This window comes from Cryphonectria parasitica (assembly GCF_011745365.1).
Source record: "Cryphonectria parasitica EP155 unplaced genomic scaffold M406scaffold_3, whole genome shotgun sequence".
In the NCBI taxonomy this organism is placed as follows: Eukaryota; Fungi; Ascomycota; class Sordariomycetes; order Diaporthales; family Cryphonectriaceae; genus Cryphonectria; species Cryphonectria parasitica.
This window is the reverse complement of record NW_024468911.1, coordinates 4,235,036-4,261,946: the sequence shown is the minus strand read 5'-3', so window position 1 is coordinate 4,261,946 and position 26,911 is coordinate 4,235,036. Positions and strand designations below refer to the sequence as shown.

The 26,911-nt window shown below is 54.1% G+C and overlaps 10 protein-coding genes across 10 annotated transcripts; 5 read left to right on the top strand and 5 right to left on the bottom strand.

Moving 5' to 3' along the window:
- The first annotated feature begins 219 nt into the window (after positions 1-219).
- Positions 220-1,580, top strand: M406DRAFT_355750 (synaptobrevin-domain-containing protein). The gene is made up of 2 exons (XM_040923244.1): positions 220-389; positions 478-1,580. The coding sequence occupies exons 1-2, from the start codon at positions 352-354 to the stop codon at positions 1,148-1,150; spliced, it is 711 nt and encodes a 236-aa protein (XP_040778851.1). The 5' UTR covers positions 220-351; the 3' UTR covers positions 1,151-1,580.
- Positions 1,581-2,763: 1,183 nt separating this feature from the next.
- M406DRAFT_289165 (NAD(P)-binding protein) lies at positions 2,764-4,176 on the bottom strand (the record flags this gene model as incomplete). Its single annotated transcript, XM_040918838.1, has 1 exon — positions 2,764-4,176. The coding sequence occupies exon 1, from the start codon at positions 4,069-4,071 to the stop codon at positions 2,764-2,766; it is 1,308 nt and encodes a 435-aa protein (XP_040778850.1). The 5' UTR covers positions 4,072-4,176.
- A 319-nt stretch (positions 4,177-4,495) lies between these two features.
- On the top strand, positions 4,496-5,346 carry M406DRAFT_289163 (uncharacterized protein; the record flags this gene model as incomplete). The annotated part of the gene is made up of 1 exon (XM_040918837.1): positions 4,496-5,346. The coding sequence occupies exon 1, from the start codon at positions 4,627-4,629 to the stop codon at positions 5,344-5,346; it is 720 nt and encodes a 239-aa protein (XP_040778849.1). The 5' UTR covers positions 4,496-4,626.
- Positions 5,347-5,752: 406 nt separating this feature from the next.
- On the bottom strand, positions 5,753-11,784 carry M406DRAFT_61656 (uncharacterized protein; the record flags this gene model as incomplete). Its single annotated transcript, XM_040924744.1, has 3 exons — positions 5,753-5,773; positions 5,804-10,789; positions 10,846-11,784. The coding sequence occupies 3 exons, from the start codon at positions 11,782-11,784 to the stop codon at positions 5,753-5,755; spliced, it is 5,946 nt and encodes a 1,981-aa protein (XP_040778848.1).
- Positions 11,785-12,239: 455 nt separating this feature from the next.
- M406DRAFT_102152 (putative v-snare, synaptobrevin, YKT6) lies at positions 12,240-14,316 on the top strand. The gene is made up of 9 exons (XM_040914993.1): positions 12,240-12,467; positions 12,534-12,626; positions 12,718-12,769; positions 12,833-12,856; positions 13,380-13,582; positions 13,642-13,692; positions 13,752-13,863; positions 13,925-13,952; positions 14,086-14,316. The coding sequence occupies exons 1-9, from the start codon at positions 12,447-12,449 to the stop codon at positions 14,096-14,098; spliced, it is 597 nt and encodes a 198-aa protein (XP_040779140.1). The 5' UTR covers positions 12,240-12,446; the 3' UTR covers positions 14,099-14,316.
- An 852-nt stretch (positions 14,317-15,168) lies between these two features.
- On the bottom strand, positions 15,169-17,142 carry M406DRAFT_69993 (uncharacterized protein; the record flags this gene model as incomplete). The annotated part of the gene is made up of 1 exon (XM_040925302.1): positions 15,169-17,142. One exon carries the CDS (start codon positions 17,140-17,142, stop codon positions 15,169-15,171), a length of 1,974 nt encoding a protein of 657 aa, XP_040778847.1.
- A 3,842-nt stretch (positions 17,143-20,984) lies between these two features.
- On the top strand, positions 20,985-22,111 carry M406DRAFT_355747 (Profilin/allergen). The gene is made up of 5 exons (XM_040923243.1): positions 20,985-21,164; positions 21,221-21,236; positions 21,323-21,407; positions 21,547-21,693; positions 21,801-22,111. Exons 1-5 carry the CDS (start codon positions 21,152-21,154, stop codon positions 21,933-21,935), a joined length of 396 nt encoding a protein of 131 aa, XP_040778846.1. The 5' UTR covers positions 20,985-21,151; the 3' UTR covers positions 21,936-22,111.
- Positions 22,112-22,256: 145 nt separating this feature from the next.
- On the bottom strand, positions 22,257-23,087 carry M406DRAFT_289152 (Got1-domain-containing protein; the record flags this gene model as incomplete). Its single annotated transcript, XM_040918836.1, has 4 exons — positions 22,257-22,717; positions 22,788-22,803; positions 22,876-22,951; positions 23,057-23,087. 4 exons carry the CDS (start codon positions 23,085-23,087, stop codon positions 22,418-22,420), a joined length of 423 nt encoding a protein of 140 aa, XP_040778845.1. The 3' UTR covers positions 22,257-22,417.
- Positions 23,088-24,004: 917 nt separating this feature from the next.
- M406DRAFT_253641 (NAD(P)-binding protein) lies at positions 24,005-25,099 on the top strand (the record flags this gene model as incomplete). Its single annotated transcript, XM_040916913.1, has 1 exon — positions 24,005-25,099. One exon carries the CDS (start codon positions 24,005-24,007, stop codon positions 25,097-25,099), a length of 1,095 nt encoding a protein of 364 aa, XP_040778844.1.
- A 603-nt stretch (positions 25,100-25,702) lies between these two features.
- On the bottom strand, positions 25,703-26,867 carry M406DRAFT_355743 (uncharacterized protein). The gene has a single exon (XM_040923242.1). It carries the CDS (start codon positions 26,759-26,761, stop codon positions 26,066-26,068), a length of 696 nt encoding a protein of 231 aa, XP_040778843.1. The 5' UTR covers positions 26,762-26,867; the 3' UTR covers positions 25,703-26,065.
- Between the last annotated feature and the right edge of the window lie 44 nt (positions 26,868-26,911).

Genomic DNA, 26,911 nt, shown 5'->3' with positions numbered 1-26,911 from the left:
TGCAGTATGTAATGGTACTACTATGTACACTGCAATTTGCCTGCCGCTGCAGTGGTCTCGCCTACCCTGCAGGGATACGCATGCGCTGTCAGCAATCGTCATCAAAGCACTCAACATCCCTGCAGGTGGCACCTGGAGTGATGGCGGGACTGTGCCAGGAAACTCCGACTTTCCATACACAGAGCTGAGCATCTCGGCACAACACCGTCACCATCCTCACCCACCCAAAACAAATTGGGCATCTTGACCTCTTGCCATCGCAGCCGCCTCTTCTATCGAGATCCTGATTGACTATCTAAATTAAACGTCAGATATATCAACTGCCACAGCCTGTGGCATTCGATCACAACAATGGCTTCCTCATCGACGCCTGCAACGCCGTTGCTCTAGTAAGCCCAGCATCATCTCTGCGAATAATACTTTTCTTATTTAATGCAAGACAGTCATGCTTACAAGACGAACTTTCTCATCTTCCAGCTCTTGCATAGCCCACAATAGCACTATCCTCTCCGAGTGCACCACGTCCGCCTCCTCTCAGACCTCTTCCCTCGCCTCTCTCATCCTGCCCAAGATCAAGCACGACTCGCCGCAGAAGCTCACCTACACTCACGGCAATCACCACATCCACTATATCTCCGAGTCCCCCTCCGAGCATGGAGACGACTCCTCAGCGGGCGGACTGACGTTCCTCGTGATCGCCGAGTCCTCCCTGGGCCGCCGCGTGCCATTCGGCTTCCTCTTCGAGATCCGCAAGCGCTTCTTTGAGCAGTTTCCAGCCGCCTCGTCCGACTTTGGCGACATGCCCAACTACGGGGCTGGATCCTTTAACGCCGAGCTGAAAGGTCTGATGGTGAACTACGGCACGACGAGCGGCGGGCGGGACGACGCGATCACGAACGCGCAGAGGGAAATTGACGACGTGCGGGGCATCATGACGCGCAACATCGAGGGTCTGCTAGAGCGCGGTGAGCGGATCGACCTGCTGGTGGACAAGACGGACCGGCTGGGCGGGTCGGCCAGGGAGTTCCGCGTGCGGAGCAGGGGGCTTAAGAGGCAGATGTGGTGGAAGAACGTCAAGCTGATGGGCCTGCTGGCACTGGTCGTCATCCTGATTGTGCTCGCGATCGTCATCGCCGTCAAGACCGGCTAGAAGTCTGGTGGTGAGCTGGTGGGCCTGATGATTCTGGTCTTTGGGCTCGTCGCCCTTGCGGCGGTGCTTGCGGTCCTCATTGTGGAATGAGAGCGAGAGAGAGGGGGGGGGAGGGGGAGAGAGGGAGGGAGAGGGGAGGAGGAGAGGGGCTTGGCTGTCTACATTGGCGAAGCGTGATTCTGTCTGCTATTTTGTCCTCTCCTTGGGCGTTTAGGATTGGGAAGTGGAGGATTATCAACAGCAAGCTTTTATTTGAAATCCTTGTCTTGTTCGGTGCGGGTGGTTTTAATGGCAGAGACTGATCAGCTAAGAGGGGGGGAGAGAGAGGGTGAAGACTGGGTGGAAAATGCTGTCTTGTTGTATCGATACCTTGGGCCTCGCGGCTTGCTTGCCTGCTTTTTTTACACTGTGAAATTGGAAATTGACGACGCTGCTCTCTTCTTTTGAGATACGATCAATATGTTGGTGTCTCTTGAGAGACAGATTGTACTGCTTGCATGACCACCACCGTCCGTCCCACCGCGCCGACCGACAACACAATCCGGCACACAGTGCCAAAACGTTATTACAAGAACCAAATCAATCATTTCGAACCGGAAGGAGAGAAAGAGGAATAGCCCAATCCACCTATACGCAGTCCATCCAACGGGCCCATGTCAAGCCAGATATTTCCCGAATCGTCCATCACCACCATCATAACCTAGGCATGCCCACCGTCCCCTTCTGCTGCTGCTGCTGCTGTCCATTCTGATACACATATCCATGCGCCACAGGACTAATCATGCCTAAGTGATTCATTGACGGCTGTATACCCGCCTGCTGCTGTTGTTGTGGCAGGGGAGGTCGCATCAGCCGCGGTGTGAAGAAGACTGGGTGGCAGACAGAGGCATCGAATTGTAGTGGTGGTGGCGGGGGTTGGACGTGCCTCTCCCATGCGGCTTGGAAGGGGCCGAGGAGCTGGTTTGGTATGGGGACCTGCTGTGGTGGACGGGACATTGAGGAGGAGAAGAGAAGAGAAGAGGGGTGTAGAAGAAGAGTTGTTGCGTCAGTGGCTTGTTTGCTGTGTCGAAAGAAGGATGGATGGTTGAGCACTGAGATGAGAGGCGTTTCTCTTATTCTTCTTCACTCTTTCTCTCACTCTAGTGGGTTTGGTGAGGAATGGGAATGACCAGCAAAACTCATCGTCTTTGGTTCATTCCTTAAGTAGGGTATACATTGATCATTGGGTCGTCCAGGTTACTTAAAGTAGGCATTGGTCGTCAAGCACTGGAGTAGTTCATTGAGTAGCCCCGCAGTTGTCCATGTCTAGGCCGAGGTGCAACCTAGACTTTGGCATATTTAGGGCCCTAGAAATCTACCAAATTCTTTTCCTTGACTGATGTGCCAGTAATTGATTGCCTTGACTTATTTTTCACTCTCTCACTTTTTCTTTCTTTCTTTTCTTTCTTTCTTTCTTCAACGGCATTCCTCCCAACTACAGTCCAGAATGTTTTTCCAGCAGTTCATCACAAATAAGCGAAGGGGGAGGGGGGATCTTGGGGGAAATGAATCCTCCAGCGCAATTGTTGTATCCAGGCTGATAATTTTCTAAAACTGACAACATCGTACAAGTGCTATGAGGCAGCCTTCTTCCCAGACTGGCCAGTCTTCTTGTCCTTCCCTTTCTTCTTCTTGGCAGCCTCCTCCTTCTCCTTCGCCTTACCCTTCTTGATCGTGTTGACTAGTGCTTCAATCTCCTCTGCCCTCTGTTTCTTTTCTTGTTCCGTCTTTTCTTGGTTCTCTGCCTCCTCCCGCCTCTTCTTCTCCTCAGCCTTCCGCAATGCCGCTTGCTTCTCTGTGGTTTCAATGAGCTTGTCGCTCGATAGCCACAGCTTCTTGGCAGCCTCCTCGTCCTTGACGTCCTTCCTCGCCAGGTCGACCTCGATGCACTCCTTGATCAGCTTGCCGCCAGGGTCCCGTATGATGCTGCCGTCGAAGGCCGCAAAGAGGATCGACTGGGCCGCCATCAGTGGCGGCTTCAAGAACATCCACATGAGGGCGTAGGACAGCAGGTAGACCAACAGCCCCCACAGAGAGCCCCGCGTCAGCCATCTCCTCATCCCAGGCGTCTTCGAGAAGCCCGGGTCCACCATGATCACCTTGGCGTTCATGGGCAGCTCGTCGGGCCGCTTGTACGAGTCCAGGTGTTTTTGGAAGGCCTGCGCGAACGTCATGAGGGCCAGCTTGCTGCTGGCATAGGCACGTCCTGGCGCCCACTCCTTCTTATTGGTCGCGTGAACCTTGGCGTCCTCCAGCAGCGGCGACCGGATGTAGCTCGAGCACGTGGAGAAGATGATACGCACGTCCCGGTCGAACGGCTGTGCTTTGATGGCTGGGCTCAGGATGCCTAGCAGGTGGAAGTTGGCCAGGTAATTGACCATCCACGTCTCCTCGACCCCGTCCTTGGTCACTATCCTGCTCTTGCCGGGCGGTGTCAGCGTCGCCGCGCACAGTATAATCATGTCCAGCCGCCGCGGCGGGGCGTTGTCGATCCACTTCGTCGCGAACTGCCGCACGCTCAGCAGGTCCGTCAGGTCGACCTGTTCCGTGTAGATCATCTGGTTCCCCGTGCGGGCGCGCAGGTCGTCGATGTACTCAACAAGGAAAGGGTCCGAGGCCGGCAGACGTGTGAGCAGGACGAGCTGGGCGCCGCGGCCCGCGAGTTCCCTGGCGACCTCGGCGCCGATGCCTGAGGTCCCGCCTGTCATGAGCACGACGCGCCCGTGCATGTTGCGGTCGGCGGAGTTCAAGGCGCCATTGCAGTAGCGCTTGAGCAAGGCCAGGCTGCCGACCGCGGACGTCGTAGCCAGGACCTTCAAGGGACTAGGGAAATGTTCGGGCCAGCCCTGGTAGAAGACGTTGATGAGGAATGGAATCGGCATTGTGATGGAGCTAGTTCGCTTGTGGGGAGCGGGGTATGGAGGCTACTTTATGGCAGCATGTCGTGGGAGAGGTAGGTGATGCGGCAATGGCGAGGACGTAAAGAGATTGAGGTTGAGGTGTTGTTGATGTCGAGGGAAAAGAAAGGAAAGGGGCTGCTGCGTTGGCCTGCTGTGTTGTAGACGGGAAAAAAAGACAAGCTTCTGTATGCACGTACCTACAAGGGCTTGCGTCAGTGGGTTCATTAGGCAGGCAGGGCCCTTGTCAGGGGACTGGCCCCTCCCCTGACGCGACACCGGCTGCTGCCGAGCCAGTGTGACGCCACTACCGTTCTAGGCCTTGGGTCACTGTGGCGCACTACCTATCTCTCGTTCTAGAAGTCCAAAGTCCATCTTAGAAGTCTTCCTTTGTACAACAACTCTCAACTTCATCTTCCTACATCAAGGTCAAGCAGAAACCCGTTTTCCGAACATCGTGAAGGCCTCAGTGGCGAGTTACCTACCCAAGAGACACAGAAAGTGGGTAACTAGTCATCATCGAATCAGGCATTTCTGGCAATGTCAGAGGATGGGCACGATGACTTCAACGACGATGTGCCCCTCCAACACAAGAGGCCCTTCGGTTCAGGCCTCAGGAGAAACGAGATCAAGTTTGTGCCCGCATCCACCGAAGACCCCAATGCGACAATAGGTGGCCATGCAGATGCAAAAACACAGGGCAAGTCGATCAGCAACTTCTATCTGAACATGGTCTTGAAGATGGAAAAAGATTCAGATGAATCCAATTCCCAAGGATCAAATCAGACCGAAGACGTGAGCACTGAAGAGGTATGCGAGATCTGCAAACTGCCCATAATATCAGCGCAAGCAGCGGGCAATGGCAAGCAGGAGAAGGGCAAGAGCAGTAGTCGCCACGAGGCCTCGATCGCACACCAGGTCTGCCTCACCCACTCGCACCCGCCGTCCGCCATCGTGCGATCCCGCATGGGCCTCTCCGTCCTCGAGTCCCAAGGGTGGGACCCTGACTCCAGGGCCGGGCTGGGCGCCGCGGGGCAAGGTGTTCAGTATCCTCTCAAGCCCAAGCCCAAGGATGATCACTTTGGGATCGGGGTGGTGGTGCCCAAAGATTCCCAGGTGAAGAAGAAGGAGAGGCCGAAATTGTTAGATGCAAAGAAGGTGCGCAAGATGGCGGCTGACGATCGGAAGAAGACGGACAGGCTGCAGCAGCAGATCTTTGGGCGAGTTGATCTGGAGAAGTATTTGGGCAAGGGCGCATGAAAGAGCTGAGGCTGTTTTCTCCCTCTTTTTTCTTCCCATCTCTGCACGTGGAGAGTTGGAACAGAACATACGCACCATTATTCATTGAGATACCCTACAAATGCGAGAGACATGGACGCAATCCGTGTATGAAATCATGTACATGCATATACGTGTAGACGTGTATAATCATCGGGAGAAGAGAAGGGCACTGAAGCCTCCTCAAACACACAAATTCGCGTGGCACTGTCATAAATCTCAAATTCCCTCACTGTGCTCGTTCTCGTTAAAACATCCTGAGTAGCTCTTCATTCCAACTTGGTGAGGAAGACTTCGTCTCACTCGAGTCACAATTTACCACACCAAATTATGACCCTCTCTGGGCAGATTCCAAACCATACCCCTCCCCCCCCCCCCCTTTCATATCTCAAGAAGAACCAGCCAGCCCCTTAGACCACCCAACATCATCATCCACCACCGGCCTCTCCGGCACGTCTACCCCCATCACCTGGTACTGCAGCCCCAACAACCCATCACTCAGCACCAGCACATCCACATTCCTCTTCTCACCCATACCACTACTACTGCCATCACCGGCGCTCTCTGGCAGCTTCACACTTGCCTTCGCAGAGGGCTTCGATCCGACAGTAGCCCCTCCTCTCCCTGGGCCCTGCGACCAGCTGACCCGCTTGATGGCGTACACCTCGTCCCTCGCCAGGTCGCCCACCACGACGAACCAGCCTTCGTTCTGTGGCTTGGGGAACCGCGGCGCATAGATGCGCGCATCGCGCTCCACGAGCGGGTTGAGACGTCTCAGCGTGACCGTCAGCGAGTGGTAAGTGATATCATCCACGCTGACGGCGACGTTTGGCAGGGTCGAGGCGGCGCGGAGGAAGCGCTGCTGCGTAGCCTGTGGGACGCGGAGGCTCCGGGCCAGCTTCGTCACCTGCCCCTGGTTCATGGCGCTCAGCTGCTGCAGCGTTGTCCTGTCCTTGGTCTTTTCCGCGTCCACGCCTGGCAGAATCGATAGAGGCGGTTCGGTCGGCCAGCGCGCTGACTTGACAGACTGCAGCAACGAGATCATCTGCAGGACACTGGCGAGGTAGCCTAGTTCCGTGAGGACGTCGATAGAGGCTTGGATGATACGGATGGCCTGGTCCAAGACGCTGGTCTGGTCGCCGACATAATCGGTAATCGGGAGAGACACACGGGACATGTGTGCCTGCAGCAGAAGAAAAGCCTTGACATGAGGATCCCACATCGGCAGGCCAAAAGAGGTGCCCGGGAAGGTAAGGTTGTTGGAGAGCTCCGCGTTGATCAAGTCCTCGTTGTGGCGAACAGGTAATTCATCGTACTCCGTTGCCCGGCACATCCAAGTCAGGACGTCAAGGAACGAGGCCTGTGCCTTTGTATGCCGGGTGAGATAGCGGATCGTCTTGTGGGACAGATAGTAGTAACTCATGATCTTGCCAAAGGGCGTCGGGTCGACGTCGCCATTTGGGAAGACCTCCACACACTTGGAATCAGCCAGTTCGTGCAGGGACTTGTCAACCATCTCGATCATGTAGTCATTAGCCAGCTGCTGGGCCGCCACGCTACTGTGGTCTTCCGCCGAGATCTCGAGCCCATAGTAGGACGGGTTCTTGTGGAGTCTCCGGAAGAAGAACGTCCAGGTCAGGTAGTCCAAGGCGTCTTGCTTAGTGACAATGGTCTCGGCCGATACCTCTGCACAGAGATGGTTATCCAGCACGGTGTGCAGAGATGACTCAACAGGAAAGCCAGTGTGCAGGAAGTGCTTGTAGAAGTCCTTCTTCGCGTCTTGAGTGAAGATCCGAGCCACGCCTGAGTTGTCGAACTGTGGCCGTCCCGCACGCCCGAGCATCTGGAGAACATCCGTCAAGTCCATATCCTTGTATCCCTCGATCTTGGCGTCGTAAAACTGCGTGCCTTTGACGACAACCAGATGGGCAGGGAGATTGACACCCCAGGCCAGTGTACTGGTTGCCACAAGGATCTGGATCTTGTTGTTCAAGAACAGCTCCTCGGCAAGCTGTCGGTCAGACTCGACGAGACCGGCATGGTGAAGGCCGATTCCAAAGCTGATGGCTTCCTTCAGTGCATCATCCTTGACCCTAGCAAGGTTGAGTTGAAGGTCGTCTTCCTCCATATTCAGAAACCGCCTGGGATTATCTTCCAGGCCGCAGAAGTTGATCAGGTCTTTGGCTGTGAGACGTGTCTGTCGCCGCGATGGCACGAAGACGATGACCGGCTTGTCAGGGCTGTGGTTCTTGACGGCCAGGAAAGTCGGCCTGTTCATGGACTGCATCAGTGGACAAAAGCCTCGGACCTCTGGGAACCCATCAATGTACAGCTCCAACGGCACGGGCCGGACAGAGTGCCTGAAGTTGAACAGGCCCTCCTTCACGCCGAGCCAGTTGCCCAGATCGGTAGCATTGGCGCAGGCTGTCGACATACCCAACAGCCGGACCGAGTTCTTTGTGGACGCTGCGATGTAATTCATGCGCGAGACAATAATCTCAAGGATGGGACCACGATCTCCAGCGAGGAGGTGAATCTCGTCAATAATAACAAGACTGACCTGACGGACATATCCTCTGGTCTGCCAGCTTCTGGAAATACCATCCCACTTCTCAGGAGTGGTGATGATGATGTCTGCATCCTTGATGGTTCTGGTGTCGGGGGTATTGTCACCAGTCAGCTCTACCAGCTTCAGACCGAGAGGCTTGGCCAACCGAGCCCCCCAGTCTTTGACACGCTCTCGAACCAGGGCTTTCATAGGTGCAATATAGACAACTTTGGAGCCTGGCTTGTCTCGGAAGGCCCACCACATTGCCAGCTCTGCAGCCACCGTCTTACCACTTCCAGTCGGCGAACCTAGCAGCACGTTCGCCGGCGTGTGGTAGAGGGTGTGGAAGATCTGTGTCTGCATGGGATTGAAGAACTGGAAGCGCTTCGCGTAAATCTCTTCCAGCCCAGGATTCTTGAGCGCTGCGATGGGCAGAGGCTGTAGATTGAGAAGATCCGTGTAGACGCTTTCTGTATCTGGTCTGATCAGGTGCTGGAACGAGACAGGGGTGACAGTTTCTGCGCCCAGCCATCTGTCCGAGACAGCCCGCACATAGATCTGGTTGGGCAGAGGGTCAGACAGGGGGATCGTGAAATTGAGCTCATGGTCATCATGCAGCTTCCTGCGGTTCAGAAGGAAGAACTCGTGATGGTAGATCTCTGATGTTTCCGAGTTCTCGACCCAAATATAATATGACTCTGACGTCCCGTGGATGTGATCGTTCCAGCGGAAGTCAGGAATGATGTAGAGTTTAACTCGCAGCACGTCTCGGTTCAAGGGTGCAATCTCAGCCTCCACGCTGACAGTGGGAAAGTTGTCGAGAATTTTGGCAATCTTGCTTCCGGCGCTGTGATTGTGGACCAGCCCTCCTATCTCAGCCGGTTCCATGTCCCGCATAGCCTCGACCGTCAGAGACTCTTTGGCGTCAAGCTGGTTCAATATTGGTTTAGCCAGCTCGAATTGGTGAAGCGGATGTTGGAACGGCCAGACGCGCTTCTCGATAGACTTGGCCAGAGTTAGGAGCACGAGGCATTGGTGACCCCATCTTCTATTCAATGCGATCATGAACAATGCCCGGCAGATTCGGCCAGCCTGTTGGGCCACGTAGTTCAGGTCGTTTGTCAGAGCAAAATCTTCCGGTTGAGCCTTGGATATAAAGGCTTGAAGGAGGATATTCGTCTTGGTCTGAGGCTGATCAATACCTCCGCCAACCTGGCAAGGCACGACAGCTTCATTCTCCTTCATCCTGCTCAATTCCTTGCTCTCGCTGTCTCTCGATTGTATGTTGTCGAATTCACCACTCATCGCGATCATTTTTAGGATGTCGGCCTCCGTGGCAAAAGGCTGCATCATAGTGTTGAAGATCTGGATGCTCGTGTGTAGAATGTAGTATTGGCTGGCGATACGACCAATGTCCTTGCTGCGAAGTTCCTCTGTCGACTCGTTAAATATAATCATCTGACTCTTCTGGAGTGTTCTAGCGGCCTGGATAGCAAGCTGTCGGCGTCGCTGCACAAGCGAGGGATCGTCTTGGAACTCGGCCCAATCAATACCATAGGCCATGGGATTTCTCCTCATACGGACAAACAGGTACGAGTACCCGATCCATTGGACGGCCTCCGGTATGGAAGTCACCGTGCCCAAGGCGATCTCAGCGTTCAGGTTGTCCACCAGTTTTGTTGAGAACTTGGATTCGATGGGTAGCTGATCCGTGACGGCGGTGAGGTAGTGGGTAAGCTTGTCCTGCGTAGTGCAAATCATACCGATACCAGTATCCTCAAACTGTGGCCGACCAGCACGTCCAAAGATTTGCAGCACGTCTAGGATGCCGAGGTCGACGAACTTTCCATCTTGCGCACTGTAAACCTGGGTGCCCTTGATGACAACGGCTGCAGCCGGCAAGTTGACTCCCCAGGCCAAGGTGGCCGTACAGCAGAGCACCTTCAGAACACCTTCTGCAAATAGTCTCTCCATCAAGTTACGGTCGGCTCTCGCCATACCGGCATGATGTACTCCGATGCCCTTGGGCAGGAGGTCTCGCAACTCCTTAGCCTTGCAAGACTTCATGTCCCTCACAGCATTCTCATACTTTGGGTGCATGGACGGGTCCAAGAGGTCAACGCAGACCTCATCGACTGCTTTCTCGTAAATCATCTTGGCTGTCGCGGTCGTATCTCTCCTGGAGTGAACAAACACCATCACTTGGTGATCCCGCTCCAGCATCTCTCTGACCTTCTCGAAGGCCACCTGGTCTAGGTTTTCTCTGGACTGCTTGGATCCGGCTTTTCCCTTGACACCAATGAAATGCTGTTCCAGCGGCACTGGACGAAATGACGCATCAAAGTAGAACAGACCAGCATATCTGTTGACCTTTAAAAAGTCCGCTACATCGATATAATTTGGAAGGGTGGCGCTGAGGCCCACAATCCGGATCAATGACTGAGTACTCTCGACCTGGCGCTCGGTACGGGCGACGAGTGACTCCAACACCGCACCTCGCTCATCGTGAAGCATGTGCACCTCATCAATGATCAAGAGACGGACTTTCTGGACGAGCTCGGTGTCACCAGTTCCTTTCCTGGTGACCACATCCCACTTCTCAGGAGTGGTAACGATGATTTGAGTAGAGACAATCTCGGCTTTGGTCAAGTGCATGTCGCCAGTGTATTCACGGCAGCGGATACCGAGCCATGCAAGGCGGCGCCCGAGCTTATCGGTGATTTCAGCGGCGAGGGCTTTCATAGGTGCCACATAGACGATCTTGAAGTCCTCAAAGTCCACAGCAAAGTCTGTGGCTGCGTGATCCGTAAAGGGGTTCGGTTCCAGGTACTGAGCAATAGTGTGTAGGATAGTCAACATGGCAGCATCGGTTTTACCCTTGTCTCTCTCATTAGCAATTTGTTTCATAGGTCGTCAGAGATGTAAGAGCTTACAGCACCAGTCGGGGCACAGATGAGCATATTCTCGCTGGACTTGTATGCCACCGGGTAGACCAAGCTCTGCATGCGATTCAGGCTTTTGTAGCCCTTGAACGTTTTTCGGCAAAGACCGTCCATATCCTTGATATCAACAAGTTTCTGGCCAGGCCACAACCCTCCGGGCTTTCCGGCTGGGATGGCATATTCCTCATACTTGTCGAATTGAAGCCTCTCACTTCCCGTGGGGAGGGCGTACTTCTTCCCAGCATGGCTCAGAGAGTTCCCAGCAGCGAACGTCCTGTAGACATGGGGATACTGCGGCTCCTTGAAAGTGCTCTGCGCGAGAGCAGCGTTCTTGTGGCGGAAGTCCTGTCGCCGGAGGTTCTCTTCCCTCTCCGCCTTTGTAAGCAAACGCCCTGTGGGATGCTGCTGATTCAGGTCTGGTCTCGCCGACTGGTCTACGGCAGCCGTTATCTCTGCTTGATGAGAGATGAGCTCAATAACGAAGTCCAGGTCGTCAAAGCCGACCAGGTCCGTGAGCAGAGATTGAAGCTGCTCTTCCTGCTGTGTTGACCTCAACGCTTCGAGAATCTGCTCCTGGAGGGTCTCGGCAGGAAGGCCATCTCTGTGTAGTGCTACCTCGATACACTTGGTGGTAAACCACTGTGGCCCGTATGGGGGTTCTTGGTCGAAATCATCGGTTCCGTCCATGAGGTCGCCACTGTCGAGACCCAGCTCCTCGAGCTCAGAGTCAGATATGAAGTCCCACACATCCTGGGCTCCTCCGCTCGTCGAGCTCAAGTCGAAGTCTTGGTCATCTTCTTGTTCGCTATTGATCGTGCTGTCGCCGTCTGCCTTCTGTTCTGGCAACTTGAGCTCGGCGATAGCTGCCTTCATGGCGGCAACTTGAGCCAGCCATTGAGCCTCTGCTGTTGTCGCGGAGGAGGGCGACATGTTGACTGCTGTACCGCTAAGTCTTCGAATTCTCTTATGCCTTTCAGGCTGCAATGAATGGGTGAACTCGGGCCGCGCGGTCAGGAATTAGTTGGTCATCGAGTTGTTTATAAACTATTGAAGAATGACTGTCATTACTGTACTGTCTCGGTGTGGCTCACCGTCATGACTACTTGTGGTACGTACTGGGTACAGGGGGGGTTGAACCTGATTAGTGCCTGTCTATGCGGCGCGGAATAGGCTTCCAGCACTAGCCGCTGGGGTGTCTGCCATGTGACGCAGTTGTAGAGCAGTGGGGCGTTGGAGGGGTATGAGACACTGTACAGTATGTGCTTTGGGGGGACATGGCGGCAGGCTGCGGGTCGGTGTGTTCCCAACGGCCGCTTTCAATGGAAATAGGAGTTCCCTCCCGCCTACCTTATCTTCAACTATCCTACTCCGTGCACTCTTAAGACCAACCCTCAACATCCTACCCAACGATCTGCCACGTCCTATTTATCCCCTTCCCTCCTCTTCCTACCCTACAAATCTCGAGTCTCTTTCGGTCAAGCGAGAACCTCGTCGATACCTGGAACCAACCTCGGAACCCTGTCCTACCCGTGCGAACGATCGAACGAGCCACCGTCAAGCACCAAGCGACCTTCGCAAGCAATACCGCAGCCATGAAGGTGCACTACATCGGCGTACGTCAAGCACATAATCGACATGGATGTTTCATACATTTCTAAGCATGATTTTATTGTCGCTAGGTCGTCAGGAACATCCAAGGCCAGGAGCCACAGGAGCTGGTCGCCGAGAAGGAGCTGAGCGCCTACTCTCGCTTCACCCGGAACAGTTATGCCGTACGCAACGCCTCCTCAGCCATCCGCCGCAACCGGCACGGGCCTGGTGCCTCTGCTCTTACAATTTTCAGTGCTGACTAAAGAGATGAAGGAATTCATGACTCTGTTTGCTGGAAAGGTGGCACAGGCAACGAAGCCTGGTCGTAAGCATTGCCCGTGGTGAGATTGCCGCTCGGAACGTGATGGCTGACGATCTGCCTGTGCAGAACGACAAGATGTAGAGCAGCAAGGTACGTTGCATTCCCGTTGCAATGTGCGACAAAGCCGTTCCGAGAGATGGGCACAAAAGCGAGCAGTGGACACCCGTTCCAGACCGAAGACGAGATCGTCGTCCAAGTGGACGCCCGCGCCTATAAAATCGAGCAGGAGACCAGAGTGGTCTGCAATGCTTAGCAACAATACCCTCTTGATCTAGCCAGTGTTCTACGGACTGCAAGACCCCAAAAATGCAAGATAGAAGTCCCCGACACCAGCTGCATGAAACGGGACGAAATCGGTGGGCCCATGGCGCAAACCTGGGACACAAGTCCAAAAAAAGAAATGCAGTCTGTTCAGTTTTGGTTAAAAGATGCGGAGGAATCAGCCCGACAATCTGATTGCTCAGCCTGCCCGACTAGGATAACTTCAACGCGAATGGCCCTGAAAGAACGCGCGACGGACAAGTGTCTGCTGTGTTTATGTTCGCTTTCATGAAACCTCGTGAAAACTTCATGAGACCCTAGTCCAAGGATACTGATGATTGTTTTCTTCAAGAGCACACGTTTCACGCATACGCCCGCTCCGAAGGCGTCTGCGGCATTGTCATCACAGATCACGAATACCCACAGCTGGTTGCTCACCAGCTCCTCTCCAAGGTCGTCGACGAATTTCTTGGGCAACACCCGCAATCATCGTGGAAGTCGGGGGCTCCCACACTTAGCATGCCGCAACTGAAGGAATACATCACCAAATACCAGGTATGAGATGCAAAGACAAGTCGTTACGGAAGGATTACCAATTTGACATCAAAGAATAGGACCCACAGCAAGCGGACAGCATTATGAGGATTCAGAAGGAGCTAGACGAGGTACAGAATACCATCCGCCGCCCTACGCAACTCGCGTGACTGCTAACAAGCTGCTCTAGACCAAAATCACACTGCATAAGACTATCGAGAGTGTGCTGGAGCGAGGACAGAAGATCGACGACCTGGTCCAGAAGAGTGACGGTCTGAGCGCGCAGTCGAAGATGTTCTACCGTAAGCTCCGATGTCACTCCTATTTTGCATCTATACTCCCTTTTGCTGACAAAATTTATAGAACAGGCGAAGAAGCAGAACTCTTGCTGGTAAGTTCGGTCACAATCACCCCTTGCTGGTCCCTTTCCACCTCTGTTGCCAGCGCTGTTCTGTGCCGAGCTATCTCAGAGCCCACTCCTTTCTGTCGGCCATGTTCCTTTTATACTGATAATTTCTCTGTAGCGTGGTCATGTGAACACATCAATACACCAAAGCCATTCGCCTGGAGCTTCTCAGGCCGGAGACCGCATCAGTCCTCGCTCGTTTGGGGAAATCCGGGAGGCCAGGAAGGCAAAGTCAATGGTTCACCTCTTGTGCGGCCTGCTGCTATACGTATAAAGTCATGGCGGCTGGGATTTCTCAGTGCTGTTTATGTCAACTCATATACCTACATAATGAAGTTTCTATGATCTGCTTGGACTGGATAATCGTGATGATATGTGTCTGACTTAGTCACATCAATGGCATCCCCGAGCGGTGTCTCCGGCAGATTTTCTAAAGACATTTCGAGATACACTCAAATACACGCTCGAGGGAAAGTCGTGCCCCTCATTTCCATTCATTAAAGCACCGTCAAGACAGAAGCGACGAAACGGAGATCCCTAAGAGCTAAAGTATCAATCAAGATATGCCATTCACACATTAATAAACCCATTCACCCTTCCCACAGAGTGACACAGCCCAGAGACCATCAAGACTCGTTCCAGAGACATTGTGCGCAAGATTGGGGGGAAAAAACATTTGGCTGGTTGGTGATTTGAAGGGCTCCGATACGGAGAGAAAAGAAAAAGAGACAATTTGTAACCTCCCCCGTCCCAAGGTAACCTCCCTTTACCCCCCGAGATTTTTGTCTAAAAGAAAAAGAAAAGAAGAAAAGTCTGATGAAGGAGCCTGCCGTATCCAAAAATGTGAACAAAAGAGAAGATGTTGTGTGGTTTAGGTTAATAACCCCGTGAGAATCCAGATTGCTCGTGCCCGCCGTGCCCGATAACTCCATGCTTCTCAAAAGCCCAATACCCAACAAGACAAAGGAGAAAAAAAAATCATACCAGGCCTTATCCCAAAATCGTTATGCGTCATCAAGACGATAGAAACCATTGCCCCCTCCCCGGGGCAACTCAATGACCAAATTTCTTGCCCTTTTTTCCTTCTTTTTCCTCTCCTTCCTATTTCTTGGCTGGTCTACCTTTCCTTATTGGCCGGCAGAGAAAGTGAAAGAAGGGGGAGAACCGTATCAAAAAGGGAGGGGTAGAGATGGAAAATCCATTAATCGCTCTCCACCACAGCCCACGTGCTCTTCCTGATGGGACTGTCCCACTGGTGCACCAGCGTAGGCGTCGAGCTCTGGACATCCCTAATGGACTCGTCACGGCCCAGCCTGCTGGGGCTCGGGGCCTTGATAAACGTCACGCCGAGCGGGCTCCTGAGCTGGTGCTGCCCTCCTGCCGACAAAGGGGAGAACGCTCCCGCAGCAGCAGCAGCAGCGTGTGCAGCGTGTCTCTCGCCCGTGTCCCTCCGCGTCTGCAGCGGCCGCAGCAGGTCGCGCTGCTGTCGCGAGATGCTAATCTGGCGTGCGATACTCACCTCGACCGCGTTCTGTAGGGCGGCGTCCGAGGCGTCCAGGTCGGACGAGGGCTTTGTGATGTGCGTGCTGCTCGAGATGGCAGATGCTGAGCGGCCTCGGTGACCCGAGGCGGCGGTCGATATGGCGGTGGAGGAGGAGGTCGAGGGCGCGGGCGAGATCACCTGCCACTGTGGCTCGTGGAGGGTCGGCTTGGAGGGTTGCGAGACGATAATCTCCTCGTGGGAGTCCATTGATGTCGGGGAGTCCAGAATAAGGCCGGACTTGTCGTGTCCGAAGTGGAAGGTGGTGTCGGTCGGGTAGATGGGCTCCTGGGGTCCGCTGGAGCCTCCTGACAGCGGTGGGTGCATCTCGAAGGGGTTGGGCACCTCGAGATTCCGTGTGGTTCTATGAGAGGCAGGTGGGTGCCTCGCACGGGTGGTGTCGAAGACTTGTTGGGTAGGGGAAGGCAAACGGCCCGGTGAGGTGTTGGACCTTGCAACACGTTTGGAAGATGTCGTCGGTGTCTCCAGACCGGGCACAGCGCGGCCGGTTGGTGGGATGGGAAAAACACTGAGGCTCGGCGACAGCGTCTCTCGAGAGGGCTGGGGCGAGGTGGCTCGTCGTGGCCTGCTCTTCTCGGTGTCCTCCGGCACCACTTCTAGTTCCTGGCCCTGGCTGATCGTCTTCAGCCTCTCCAGGGTTGCCTGCCTCCTGGCCAGCAATGATGCAGCGGGCTCCTGCTTGGGGCCTTGCTTTAGCACGTCACTAAACATTACACTGTACCGCTCCAGCTTTGTCTCGGGAATCTGCACATTCAGCAGGGGTAGTGGGGGCACTACTGGTGTTGACTGTGAAGGTGCAAGGCCAGGGCGGATGCGTGGATCCGAGCTCCTCGTCCTCGGCACTTGTGCCCACGACTGAGCGGCTGCCTCGTGCTCGGGCGCGTTAACCGGCATCGTGTTGGACCGTAGGACGATAGGCTTGTGCTTGGGTGTTTTCTTGTCGGACTGTGTGTAGCTTCTCGTCGGTGTCTTTGGCGGCTGCTGCACATTCACAGCCGCTGTGGACGGCGCTGAGTGCTTGGAAAGTGTCAGGCCCCGTTCGCGCCCGGCAGCCTTGTGGCCCTGTTGGTCGTCCTTCTTTCCCCCACCACCGAACAGGCCGAACAGCTTCCTCCTTCCCGTCTTCTTCCTCTGCAAGGAATCGCCTGGTCCACCCATAGCCGGCGACGGCTGTTCGGAGGAGACAAGCACCTGTGGGGATGATGGCGCTGGTGGGAACTGGGCCTGCCACCTCGAGGCGTCTGGCGGGCTATGGCGTGTAGGGCTGCCAAGGGCCATTCCTATTGGGATATCGCCTGATGTGACCGACTCGGGTGTCTGCATCCTGACTGGTATCGACACCTCTTGTATCACTGGATGATCGGGACTGTACTCGGGCGTTGTGGTTGCTACGCCATGGACGGGAACGTGAAAGTGATGAGACATGGAGGCCATCCGACTTTTGATGTATAAATCGTCTCTGGACATCCTGTTGTTGGTCATGGTCTGGTTTGCCAATGCCGCCCTGCGGGAGCCGTTGTTGAAGAACATGTCATCTTTGGACATCCTCTTGTCAAAAGTGTTTGCCCTTCTTGTCGACGGGCCACCTGCCGTGCTGGGTCGGACAGACGCCATGTTGGCTCGTCGGTTGGGGAGAGCGTAGAAGAAGCAGCAGAACCAGGGCCGCCCGCAAAGCGTTGGATGTTGATGACGAGTTTATGCAGCGCAGCGGGCTCAAGCAGCAGGGAATTCCAAGGCCCGGCGTACAGATGGTTTATTTGTGAGAAGAGGGGGGTTGCCAGCGATTTTGAGGCAATGTTGCCGGGAAAGGTATCCATTTAGGATTGCAGGGGAAAGCCTGACACACTCTTGTCTCGGTTCTGCACCCGTGGCCAAGGAAAGTAAGCCCACCACAACCAAAGTTTCTCATGTATAAACAAAAGACCTCCTCATGCCCTCGTGTGCCAATGTTGCCCGTATATGTGACGATATGTGTATATGGAGATGATTGTTGCTTCGTTCTTGTTGATCTGAGATCCGTCGAAGGTTGGGGAAGGAAGAGAATGGAGAAGAAGAAGGAGGAGGAGGAGGAGGATGAACATGCCGTGGAAGATCTGCGGTGGATAACAAGCCTTCTTCTTCCTCTTCCAACGAACAAGGTACTAGACCGTTTGTGCTATTGTAAGTAGATACTCTCCTTCAGCTGCGCTTATGTTTAGTAGCTGCACTCACTCATCTTCTGATCGGTGAGCACCTTTTCGGCCAGTGTGGGTTCTTTCCTGCAGCAATTGTGATTGCGTGCCGCGCCTTCCTGCCAGGCTAGGCTGTTGAGGAGCCCACCCTTTAATTCATCTTGTCATCTCCTAGCGCGCCTTCTAGGGTCGGGCAGGACGGGCAGGACGGGCAGGACCAGTCATCCGCAGGGTTGCTTGCTCTCATTTCATTTATCTCGAAACTTGCACCCCCACCTTAGTACAGCACACACCGGGGGGCCACGAAGCTTCTCTTGTCCCGTCTGTTGTGATGATGGACAACCATTTCCAGTCCTGTTGCCTCTCTGGGTTGTTGTAAAGGCAGCAAGGAGTCGAAGCACACGAGAGCCTCAGTACTGCTTGCTCGTCGTGGTGGTCGCATGGCTGCATGTAATCTGCGAACTGGCGGATTGATGACCACGGGGATGTCGTTGGCCGTGTGGGACCCCCCGGGTCAAACCAGGATGGACCCTTGTCGCACGGCGTACGGCGGGGTTTAGTAGAACTGCCTTGTCCTTCGTGACGGAAGAATTGTGGTTTCAGGTTGTCCAAGGTTCTCCAGTCTGAACCATTCCGCCGCTCGATGCAACATCATATTCCGAAGGGGCTGCTGGCTGACTATCAAGACCCGTGGGTGGAAGAAGTCGGCTGATTCGGCTTCTTTGAGTGGGAGAAAACATCTCTCTCCCTGAGCCCAAGTGGCCGCCGCCCTGTAAGTGAAATATGTGTGTGTGTGTATGTGTGTGTGGTGCAGCAATAGAGGGCCATTTCCAATTTTACGAGGCTCAAGCATCAGCGTCCAATCATCGCATGATCGCAACCACAGCCAACTGTGTGCCCACAAGTTTTGGTGTGTGTACCTGCCATGACGAGATATGGGTTAATAGACAGCCAGGCCCAGCCGTGATTGCGACGACGTTGCAACAGCGTCCCACAAGGCTCATCCTTTCATAGCTGTAATTTGACCTCGGCAGGCATGGTCCAGACTTTGGACGAGAGAGAATGAGAGTGGGCGCCTCTGAAATGAGGACCTTTGAGCGCAAAAATGCTAGCCTAAAGACTAGCAAAAAAGCTAATTGGTCGCTCGAAGGGGTGTGTCATCATATGCAATACTCCAAGGGGTTCAGAACCTTGCCCCCCCAAACATCCAAAGTACCCAATTTTGTCTACACTGCCGTGGTAGTGAGAAGGTTGAATCCTAGGAAAATTGGTGTGCAATCCTTTCATCTCCTAGAGTACCATTGCAGCATTGCATTGTAAGGCCTGCAGTATCTCGGCACCCACGAAACTTTAAATTGCTTGGCGTCGACCATCTTATTCAGCGACCAGCCGTGTACCATCGTATACACAAGTAGTCGGGCCTCACGCGCAGTGACTGGTGAAGGACCTATTTCTACAGCAGGTATGCGGCCAGCGCTCAACAAGGTGAGGACTAGCCCCCTTCGCCAGAGAGTTAGGATGGCCATGATGTGAGCGGTCTTTTCTCACACTGCTGGACCTTCCACTCTTGACAACGCCGATCTAGACCAAGATCGAATCGAATCTGTGTGAATGTCGGGGGATGTTGGCTATCAATTGATGGCTTCGTTTCATCTGGTCCGAACATTTGTATGGGGTGTAATGTCTGATGTTTGCGGCTGAAACATGAACTTTTGGTTTTTCTGGGTGGTTTGAAGAAGGAGAAGGCTTCCAGAACCCTGATCAGACCCTGCGTTGAAGAAACTAGGTCTCGAATTGTTCCGTCGGCGAGAGGGCATGAGGGGTTTTAAGGTTTGAAGAACATGGGGTTCTGAGCCGTGTTATGAGCCTTGTAGACAAGGGGTCAGCATCTCTGCAGCTACGCTCCTCTCTGACGTCTTAAGTAAGGACGGATGCTGCCGTCCACGGGTGTCATAGAGACAGACCGTGGCGCCGCCGACGGATCGGTCCCGTTAAGCTTGATCTGACGATCAGATCTCATGAACGGACACGGGCAAGATCAACCGCGGCGCACTGCATTACCAGAACTTTCAGGCGCAAATTGAGCCAGCCTTGCTGGGGCTTGTGAGGATCGTCTGCCAATCAATGGAAGCTCGGCAATCTGTGCTGATGGGGATGCAAAATGCAGATGAACTTCGTGTGTGCGGCGAATTTTTTGCTGATCGCAAACCATATTTCCGGACGAGCAAGTCTGTGCAGATTTGACAAGGTTTAGAATTGCCCAAAGAATCTCTTCAGCTCCCATCATCGTCGAAAGCACTTGGGGAAACCCAATTCCGGACCTAATGACTTGACCCAACGTCGTCCGAGGATGTGATTCGACAGACATTAGGCAAGAGTCTGGAATGTCGCGCATCCGAGAGCACGCATGGGCATGAATGCAGAGGGTCTATCCGGTGCAAGAGACGAGCTGGGTTTATACTGTGTATGGGTAGCTGCGTGCGTAATGAGAACTTTCCATTCCCAAATATGCTCGAAGGTCATTGGTTCGGTACAGGAGATGCATATGGCTGATGACGGTCGCCGTTACGCCGTGTCGAAAGGCGCCTTAGAACCTGACAAGGCCTACGTGTCACGTCGTATATTACATTACTGATTCGACTGACAAAACATATATGTAACGAAGAACAGAGACGACAAGCAAGATCGACAAGACCAAGTCGCCAAAATTCAAAGCCTCCTGAGGTCGACAAAGAGGAGCTGGGACGACAGGTCACACTCTCTTTACCGCTTCGACTGATCCATCGCATTCTTGCGGAAACCTACCAAAAGCGGTCAACTGTTGTTGTCGAAACCTCCCCCCCCCCTCCCCCTATCTTCCTTCTTTCTTCTTTTTCTTCTCTCTTTCCCCCCTCCTTTTCCCCTTTTGCTAAGGACACGCAGAGCACCTTGAAAGCGGTGCTCCCCAAGGTGCCACGGCAGTAAATGACATGTGCTGACTAAACTCATTCCTTGACGTGTGACGAGTAACAGAAAAAAAGCGTCAACATTCCTTGGACCTGAAAGAGAAAGGTGTAGAGGAAGTGTGTGAGCGAGTGGGTCAAAGAGATCAATTTGGATCGTCTTATTTTTTTTATCCCCGTGATGGAGGAAATGATGGAACCACCAAACAACACAGGCCACAAACGCCAACAGTCGAGTCCCCTCCGCATGCGTTTTCTGCCCCGCCTTTGCTTACATAATGTATCGGATAAAAAAGGCAGGAATGCCTAACAGCAAGCTGGAAGTTAGCCGTGACAACATTTCCATGCCCAAACGCAACACTTATCCAAACCTCCTTTTTCCTTTACCGCCGACGACCGGAAGCAGTGACAATCTAGCTGCTAGACCTTCAGGAAGACCTCTTTGATATCTTTCGCATCTTTGCATTTATCATCTACAGCCCCCTCCTTTAAAGAAAACATTTAACAAAGATGTCGTGGCAAGGTACTGCTGCCCTCCTGAACCCCACCTTGGAGGCAATGAAGCTAATATCGTTCCAGCTTATGTTGACACCAGGTACTGACCACAACCCGCAACACCCACCACCATCGCTCCCCGACGAACGATACACGATAGTGCTAACGAACATGTCCTTTGAAAAGCCTGGTCGGCACTGGCCACATTGACAAGGGAGCTATCATCAGCATCGCCGGCGACAGCGCTTGGGCTACTAGCGCCGGCTTCACGGTACGCATCACGAGATACACCGCCGTCCCGGGGGTTGGCACCACGAGATGATTCCCCATGAGAGAGGAAACGCTCGGACGAACAAAGACGGGACATTGGGGGCAGGTGCAGCTGGCTGACGTGAGGGTACCCAAATCAGATCAGCGCCGCGGAGATGAAGAACATCGCGAGTATCGTGAGCGGCGACCAGGCTGCCGTCGACAAGGCATTCGCTGAGGGTCTGCACGTTGCCGGCGAGCGGTTCGTGCTCACAAAGAACGATGAGGGCAGCGTCTACGCCCGCAAGGTACGAGAATGATCTGCCCTTTTTTCTCTCTCTCTCTCTCTCTCTGCCTCGTGTGGAACCAAGGAGCAGCAGGCCAAATACTGACGGGAGTGGGGGGTTTTACGTAGGGTCGTGAGGGTATCTGCATCTCCAAGTCGAAGCAGGCCATCCTGGTTGGACACCATGGCGAGGCCGGCGTCGCAGGAAACGCAACACAGACTGTCGAGTCGCTGAAGGATTACCTGGTCGGCCAGGGTTACTAAGCGCAAGCCGGCGATGGCGGGTCGGAGTTCAAGGTCGAAACTTGTGGTGATGAAAAGGCACCGATTGGGAAGTGGTGCGTGGGCCACATACCTGGCTGTGGCTGTGCGGTTTTGCGTTGATTCTGTTGCGTTGAGTCTATAGAGCAAGCCTGAATCTTAGGAAACATCCATTTTGACAGCGGGAAGGAATCACATGGTCTTCTGCATACCACGTGCTTCGAAAAGACGAAGAGCTGGTCTCCCCCCCGGATGGGACAGAATCCCTCACATCAAACACGAAATTGCTGCCGGTATTGCTTTCTGAACCGCCCTGGTTCGAAGATATAGAGACACATCTTTTAATACTATGGGTATACCGCCGCCAATGAACGCCCGTCTACATGAGCATGATACAGCCAGTACCAGCTTCCAAAGTGTCAAGAAGAAAAACTCCTGTGCCGCGCCTACCCAAAGACATGGGCGGAAACCAGTTCCATCCATCATCACACTGGCAATTCAGCATTCCGTCTCGCACCAATACCCATACGATCTATCACCAATCCAATGTACGGGCCCACGACTGGTATGTTCCTTGCAAATGCAGCGATCGTGCCCAGGAAGTCACCAAATAGAACCATAATGCCGTACAGCTCGACACAGAACCCAATCAGCGGCCAGCGCATCAAAATGAGGACGAGACCACCAAAGAACGCCGCGGTTCCCTTTGCCTTCTGCTTGCGCGCGAAGAAGAGGACGGTCTTTGCAGGGCCAATTATTATAGTGAGACCGATCAGGAAAAGAATCTGTTGTTCAGTAACGTGCGTCAGTACGGTCGGAAGGAGAAGGATCGGGTCGGTTTGACGGGGCGCATACATTTCCCATTGCCAGCCTGGAGGAGAAAGGTGCGGTCAGCGACGATTGTCTTGTTCGTAGGGAGGAAGATGGGTCCTGAAGCGCTCACATTGCTCGATCAAAGAACAGCATCACGCCTCCTATCAGGAAGAAGCCACCGCCGGAGCAGAAGGCCACCCCAATTTCTAGTGCGACATAGTTTCTCGTCAGCCATCACGAAGACAACTCTTGCAACTACTCGAGCGTCGCGTGCTGCCAGCGCGAGGGCGGACGGGCACGGGGTCGCATACTTTGGGCATCCGACATCCACATTGTGGGCATCTTGGCTGGAACAGTTGGGCCAAGAGAGAGGTGTCCGATACACACGATTCGAATCGTCGGCAAGGTCTGGACGGCTGGTGGGCGGGCGGGCGGGCAAACGCCTTTATCTGCAGTATGAGGGGGGATTGGAACTCGAAAATGTTTTGAAAGGTGGTTTCTTTTGCCCTTGCGCCGCATGCACTACTGACTGAATGCAGTGAAACAGGGGTCCCTCTGCCACAGCTGCACTAGATACTTTAGTACATGGACCTCTAAAGCTCCGACGCTGGCTCCCATGGCTTCAGGGGTTGCACCACTAACTAAGTGTTGTGTATTACTTGCCACAGAAGCAAGTCAGTAAGGTACACAGCTAAGTACTTACCAAGTACTTGGTCTAGGCAGTTCTCGGTGTGCTCCGTACTTGCCTGCACGTTGGGCCTGCGGTGCGTCGCAATAACTGATCATCTTCCCACTGCCTAGCATGCACCACCACTCTTCACCTGAACCCTCGTTTCCACCCCTCCCCTCTAACACTACCATCATTACCCAATCGCAGTTCCACATCACCGTTCCGCACCTATAACCGGGCAGGACAGTTCCAATTGACGTCTCGGCTATGCAAGGATCATGGGTGAGCAAACAACATACCAAGCATATCACACCGCTGATGAGTTGGTCATGCCTGCAGACGTGATAGGGATATATCGCGATGGGACGATAAGCTCTGTTGGCTCTGAGGCCAGATGTCCTCGTGATCGGTCGGGACGATGGCAAAGGGAGTAGTTCTCTCCTCTCGAAAGGTAGGGGGGCCAGCGGGGCCTAGAAGAGAGGGCTCGCCGCCGCCATGGCAAGATGGATCATCATCTCAACATTCCCCTTGTGCTGAGATCCGTAAATTCGCAATTCAACTTTCTGCATTCCATTGCAACCTCTACAGCATGGCGCAAGGAAAGGTCACCATTACAGGCGCCACGGGCTACCTGGGCTCTGCCATTCTCGTTGATCTTCTCAAGTCTGGGTATACAGCACACATCGTGGTGAGGAGCCAGGCCAAGGCCAAGAGGCTTCAAGAGGCGCCTGTCCTCGCCAACCTCAACAAGGCCTCCGCCTGCAAGTATTTCATCGTTCCCGACCTGGCTGTCCCAGGCGCCCTGGACGAAGCGGCAGCAGGCACTGCCTTCATCATCCACTGTGGCACACCGTTACCCTTTGGGGATCAGCAAGACGACTTCATCCAGCCTACCATCGACTGTACCCTGTCCGCGCTGGAAAGTGCGCGTCGTATTAGTACTGTCAAGAGGGTGATCATCATGTCCTCCGTCGCAGCATTCATCAATCCTGATATTGTGGGAGGTGACTACGAGCCTCCCAAGGAGATTTTCATCGACGACACACCCAACGAAGAGTTTGGCCCGCCCTACGTCAACCCTTTGCTCGCTTATTGCGCGGCCAAAACTGCAGCTTTCAGGAGGTCGGTGGAGTGGATGGAGAAGGCTGGGAGGGATGGTATCGACTTCGACCTGATCAATTTGGCACCAGCCTACTGCTTTGGCCAACACCCGCTCGCCACGAACCTGTCGGAACTGATGGCCACCTCGAACCAACTGCTCCTTCAAGTCATTGCCGCGGACGGCGTAAAGAGACTGCAAGGACAGCAACCCGCGAGGTCGGTGTCTGTCGGCATCCTTCTCGATGACGTTGTCAAGGCTGTCAATAAGAGTCTGGATCTTGTGGCCGTGAGGACGCCTGTTTCAGGGTCCAGCAAGGGCATATCGAGCTACGTGATGGCACTCAGGATTGAATGGAATGATGTTTATCCGATCGTCAGGAGGAATTGGCCTGAAGAGGTGAAGAAGGGCCTACTCGCAGGCGAGGGCGACTGGCCGTCCAAGGCCAACGTCAACTGGAACCTGGGCAAGTTCCACGAAATATTTGGGTTCGAGCTTCGGGGCCTGGAGGACATGCTTGATGATCTCGTGCCGCAATATCTGGAACTACTTGAACAAGACAAGGCCAATGGCAAGGCTTTATAAAGTAAGTAGAAGAAGTCATAGTAATATTAAATCAGAAATATAAGCCATGCTTCTTGCAGGGAGGGGGCTCGCCGTTGGAAAAGAGGACAATACCATTACGTAAGGCACCACGGGCACGGACCACCTTTAAATCCACAGCGATTCATCAAAATCTCTGTCTTCGTAGTCAGGAAATCACAGTACACAACTTTGCTACACTTCACGCAACCATCGCATCACTCACTATAGCGAGCAAATACGCCGCTGGCTGTCATCTTCACATTTGATAAGAAAAAAAGTAGGAACTCAGTCGCGAGAGGTGTGCGTAGGTAGGTTCCCTTGTGTTGGCCTCTCAATTTGAGGAAGAGTAAACATGGGCGTTTCTGAATTCCTTCTTCCTCTTCCTCCATTCTCAATTTCTCATCGACTACCCTTTTTTTTATTTTTTGCCCCGACGGCCTGGCACTCCATGTCAGGCAAACTGAGTTTCCGTGTTCCCCATACGTTCTCAGTGAACTGTCGGCCTTCAAAATTTTGATTTTGGCAGAGAACAAACTTCCTGATCACGATTAAGCCGGAGCGTCAGCTGTCATCCCGTGATCGAGAGACTTCGGGTGCGTAGTTGGGGTTTGACTTTGTTGGTCACACATATCATATATCTTCCTCTTTCTATCCATAAGGTTTTCTGGTCGGGCTCAAATGAATGCGTGCTCTCATCTCAGCCCTTCACCCCACAAAACGACGTCCCAGGTATATTAAAGATACTTCCATGACCCAGCTTTTCCCCAGCCCGCCTCATGCACGTGTTGCAGTGCTGTCCCTAGTAGAAGAGAACCAAGATCCCAAAACGCCATGCGAATTCCCTCCCTCTGTAGCTGGCACCGCAGCCATATTGAACCGAAAAAGAACAGAAAAGAAAAGAAGAAGAAAAAACCATGAGCCCACCCCCTTTGCAACAGTAAGCAGGAAGACTTTCCCACTCCCTGCTCACTTCAGAACTGTATGTGCCCCTCTCGCTTCGAGGTACTGCTCTGCGTACCCCTGCGGCAAGCCCCGAATCAGGCCAAACACCTCAGCATTGTGATAGCGCAGGCGTGTCTTGGGGTCAGAGTAGTTCCCCTTGAGGCCCGTGATATCACAGTACCGCCTCTGCGGCGCCAGGCTCGGGGCGCTCTCGATATTGGTGTAGGTGGCCGAGGGCCCGCCGGCGCCTCCCGCGGCGAGCCCGCCGGGCGTCTGGCCCGCGCGCAGCGACTTCTCGAGCACGAGCTTCGACAGGCTGCGGGAGGCCTGGGCGAGGTTGGGCTGGCCGTTGGCGCCGGCCGCGGCGGCGACAGAGGGTGAGGCCGAGGAGGCGATGTCGCCGTTGGCCGGGGTGCTGGTGCCGCTGGTCGAGAGGCCGTCGTCGTGCTGGCCGACGCCCGTGGGCGTCGCGGTGCCGGAGCCGTTCTCCAGCGGGGTGGCGGCAATGGAGGAGGCGGAGGCTTCCTTGCGCGAGGCGTCGCCTAGGATGGTCTTGATGTTCTTGTTGCGGCGCTGGTTGGGCTTCCAGGTCGGGGAGCGGAAGTTCTTGTGGATGGCGTGGATGTCGAGCTCGTTGAGGAGGGCGTAGTGGGCGGCCTGGGCCTCGTCTTTGGCTTCCTTGGGGTCTTTGGGAGGAGCACCCTGGTCGGTGGTGGCCATCTTTGTTGGAGAGAGGAATGAGAGGGTGGTGCGTCTGTGATGGAAACTTGGGAACGTTGGATCGTGGCGGTGGTAGAAGGGTTGGGAAGGTGAGGATTCGCGAGTGTGTTTGGCTGTTTGGTCAAAGCTCATAGCTATGTTCTCCAGTAT

Excerpts from the sequence above, each read along its gene's own strand:
- M406DRAFT_102152 (XM_040914993.1), top strand. The coding sequence starts at position 12,447 with ATGAAGGTGCACTACATCGGC. Across the intron at positions 12,468-12,533 it reads TGAAGGTGCACTACATCGGC|GTCGTCAGGAACATCCAAGG; the intron begins GTACGTCAAGCA and ends TATTGTCGCTAG. Across the intron at positions 12,770-12,832 it reads ACAGGCAACGAAGCCTGGTC|AACGACAAGATGTAGAGCAG; the intron begins GTAAGCATTGCC and ends CTGCCTGTGCAG.
- M406DRAFT_355743 (XM_040923242.1), bottom strand. The coding sequence starts at position 26,761 with ATGGCCACCACCGACCAGGGTGCTCCTCCCAAAGACCCCAAGGAAGCC.
- M406DRAFT_355747 (XM_040923243.1), top strand. Across the intron at positions 21,408-21,546 it reads CTACTAGCGCCGGCTTCACG|ATCAGCGCCGCGGAGATGAA; the intron begins GTACGCATCACG and ends TACCCAAATCAG. Across the intron at positions 21,694-21,800 it reads GCAGCGTCTACGCCCGCAAG|GGTCGTGAGGGTATCTGCAT; the intron begins GTACGAGAATGA and ends GGTTTTACGTAG.
- M406DRAFT_355750 (XM_040923244.1), top strand. The coding sequence starts at position 352 with ATGGCTTCCTCATCGACGCCTGCAACGCCGTTGCTCTA. Across the intron at positions 390-477 it reads CCTGCAACGCCGTTGCTCTA|CTCTTGCATAGCCCACAATA; the intron begins GTAAGCCCAGCA and ends CTCATCTTCCAG.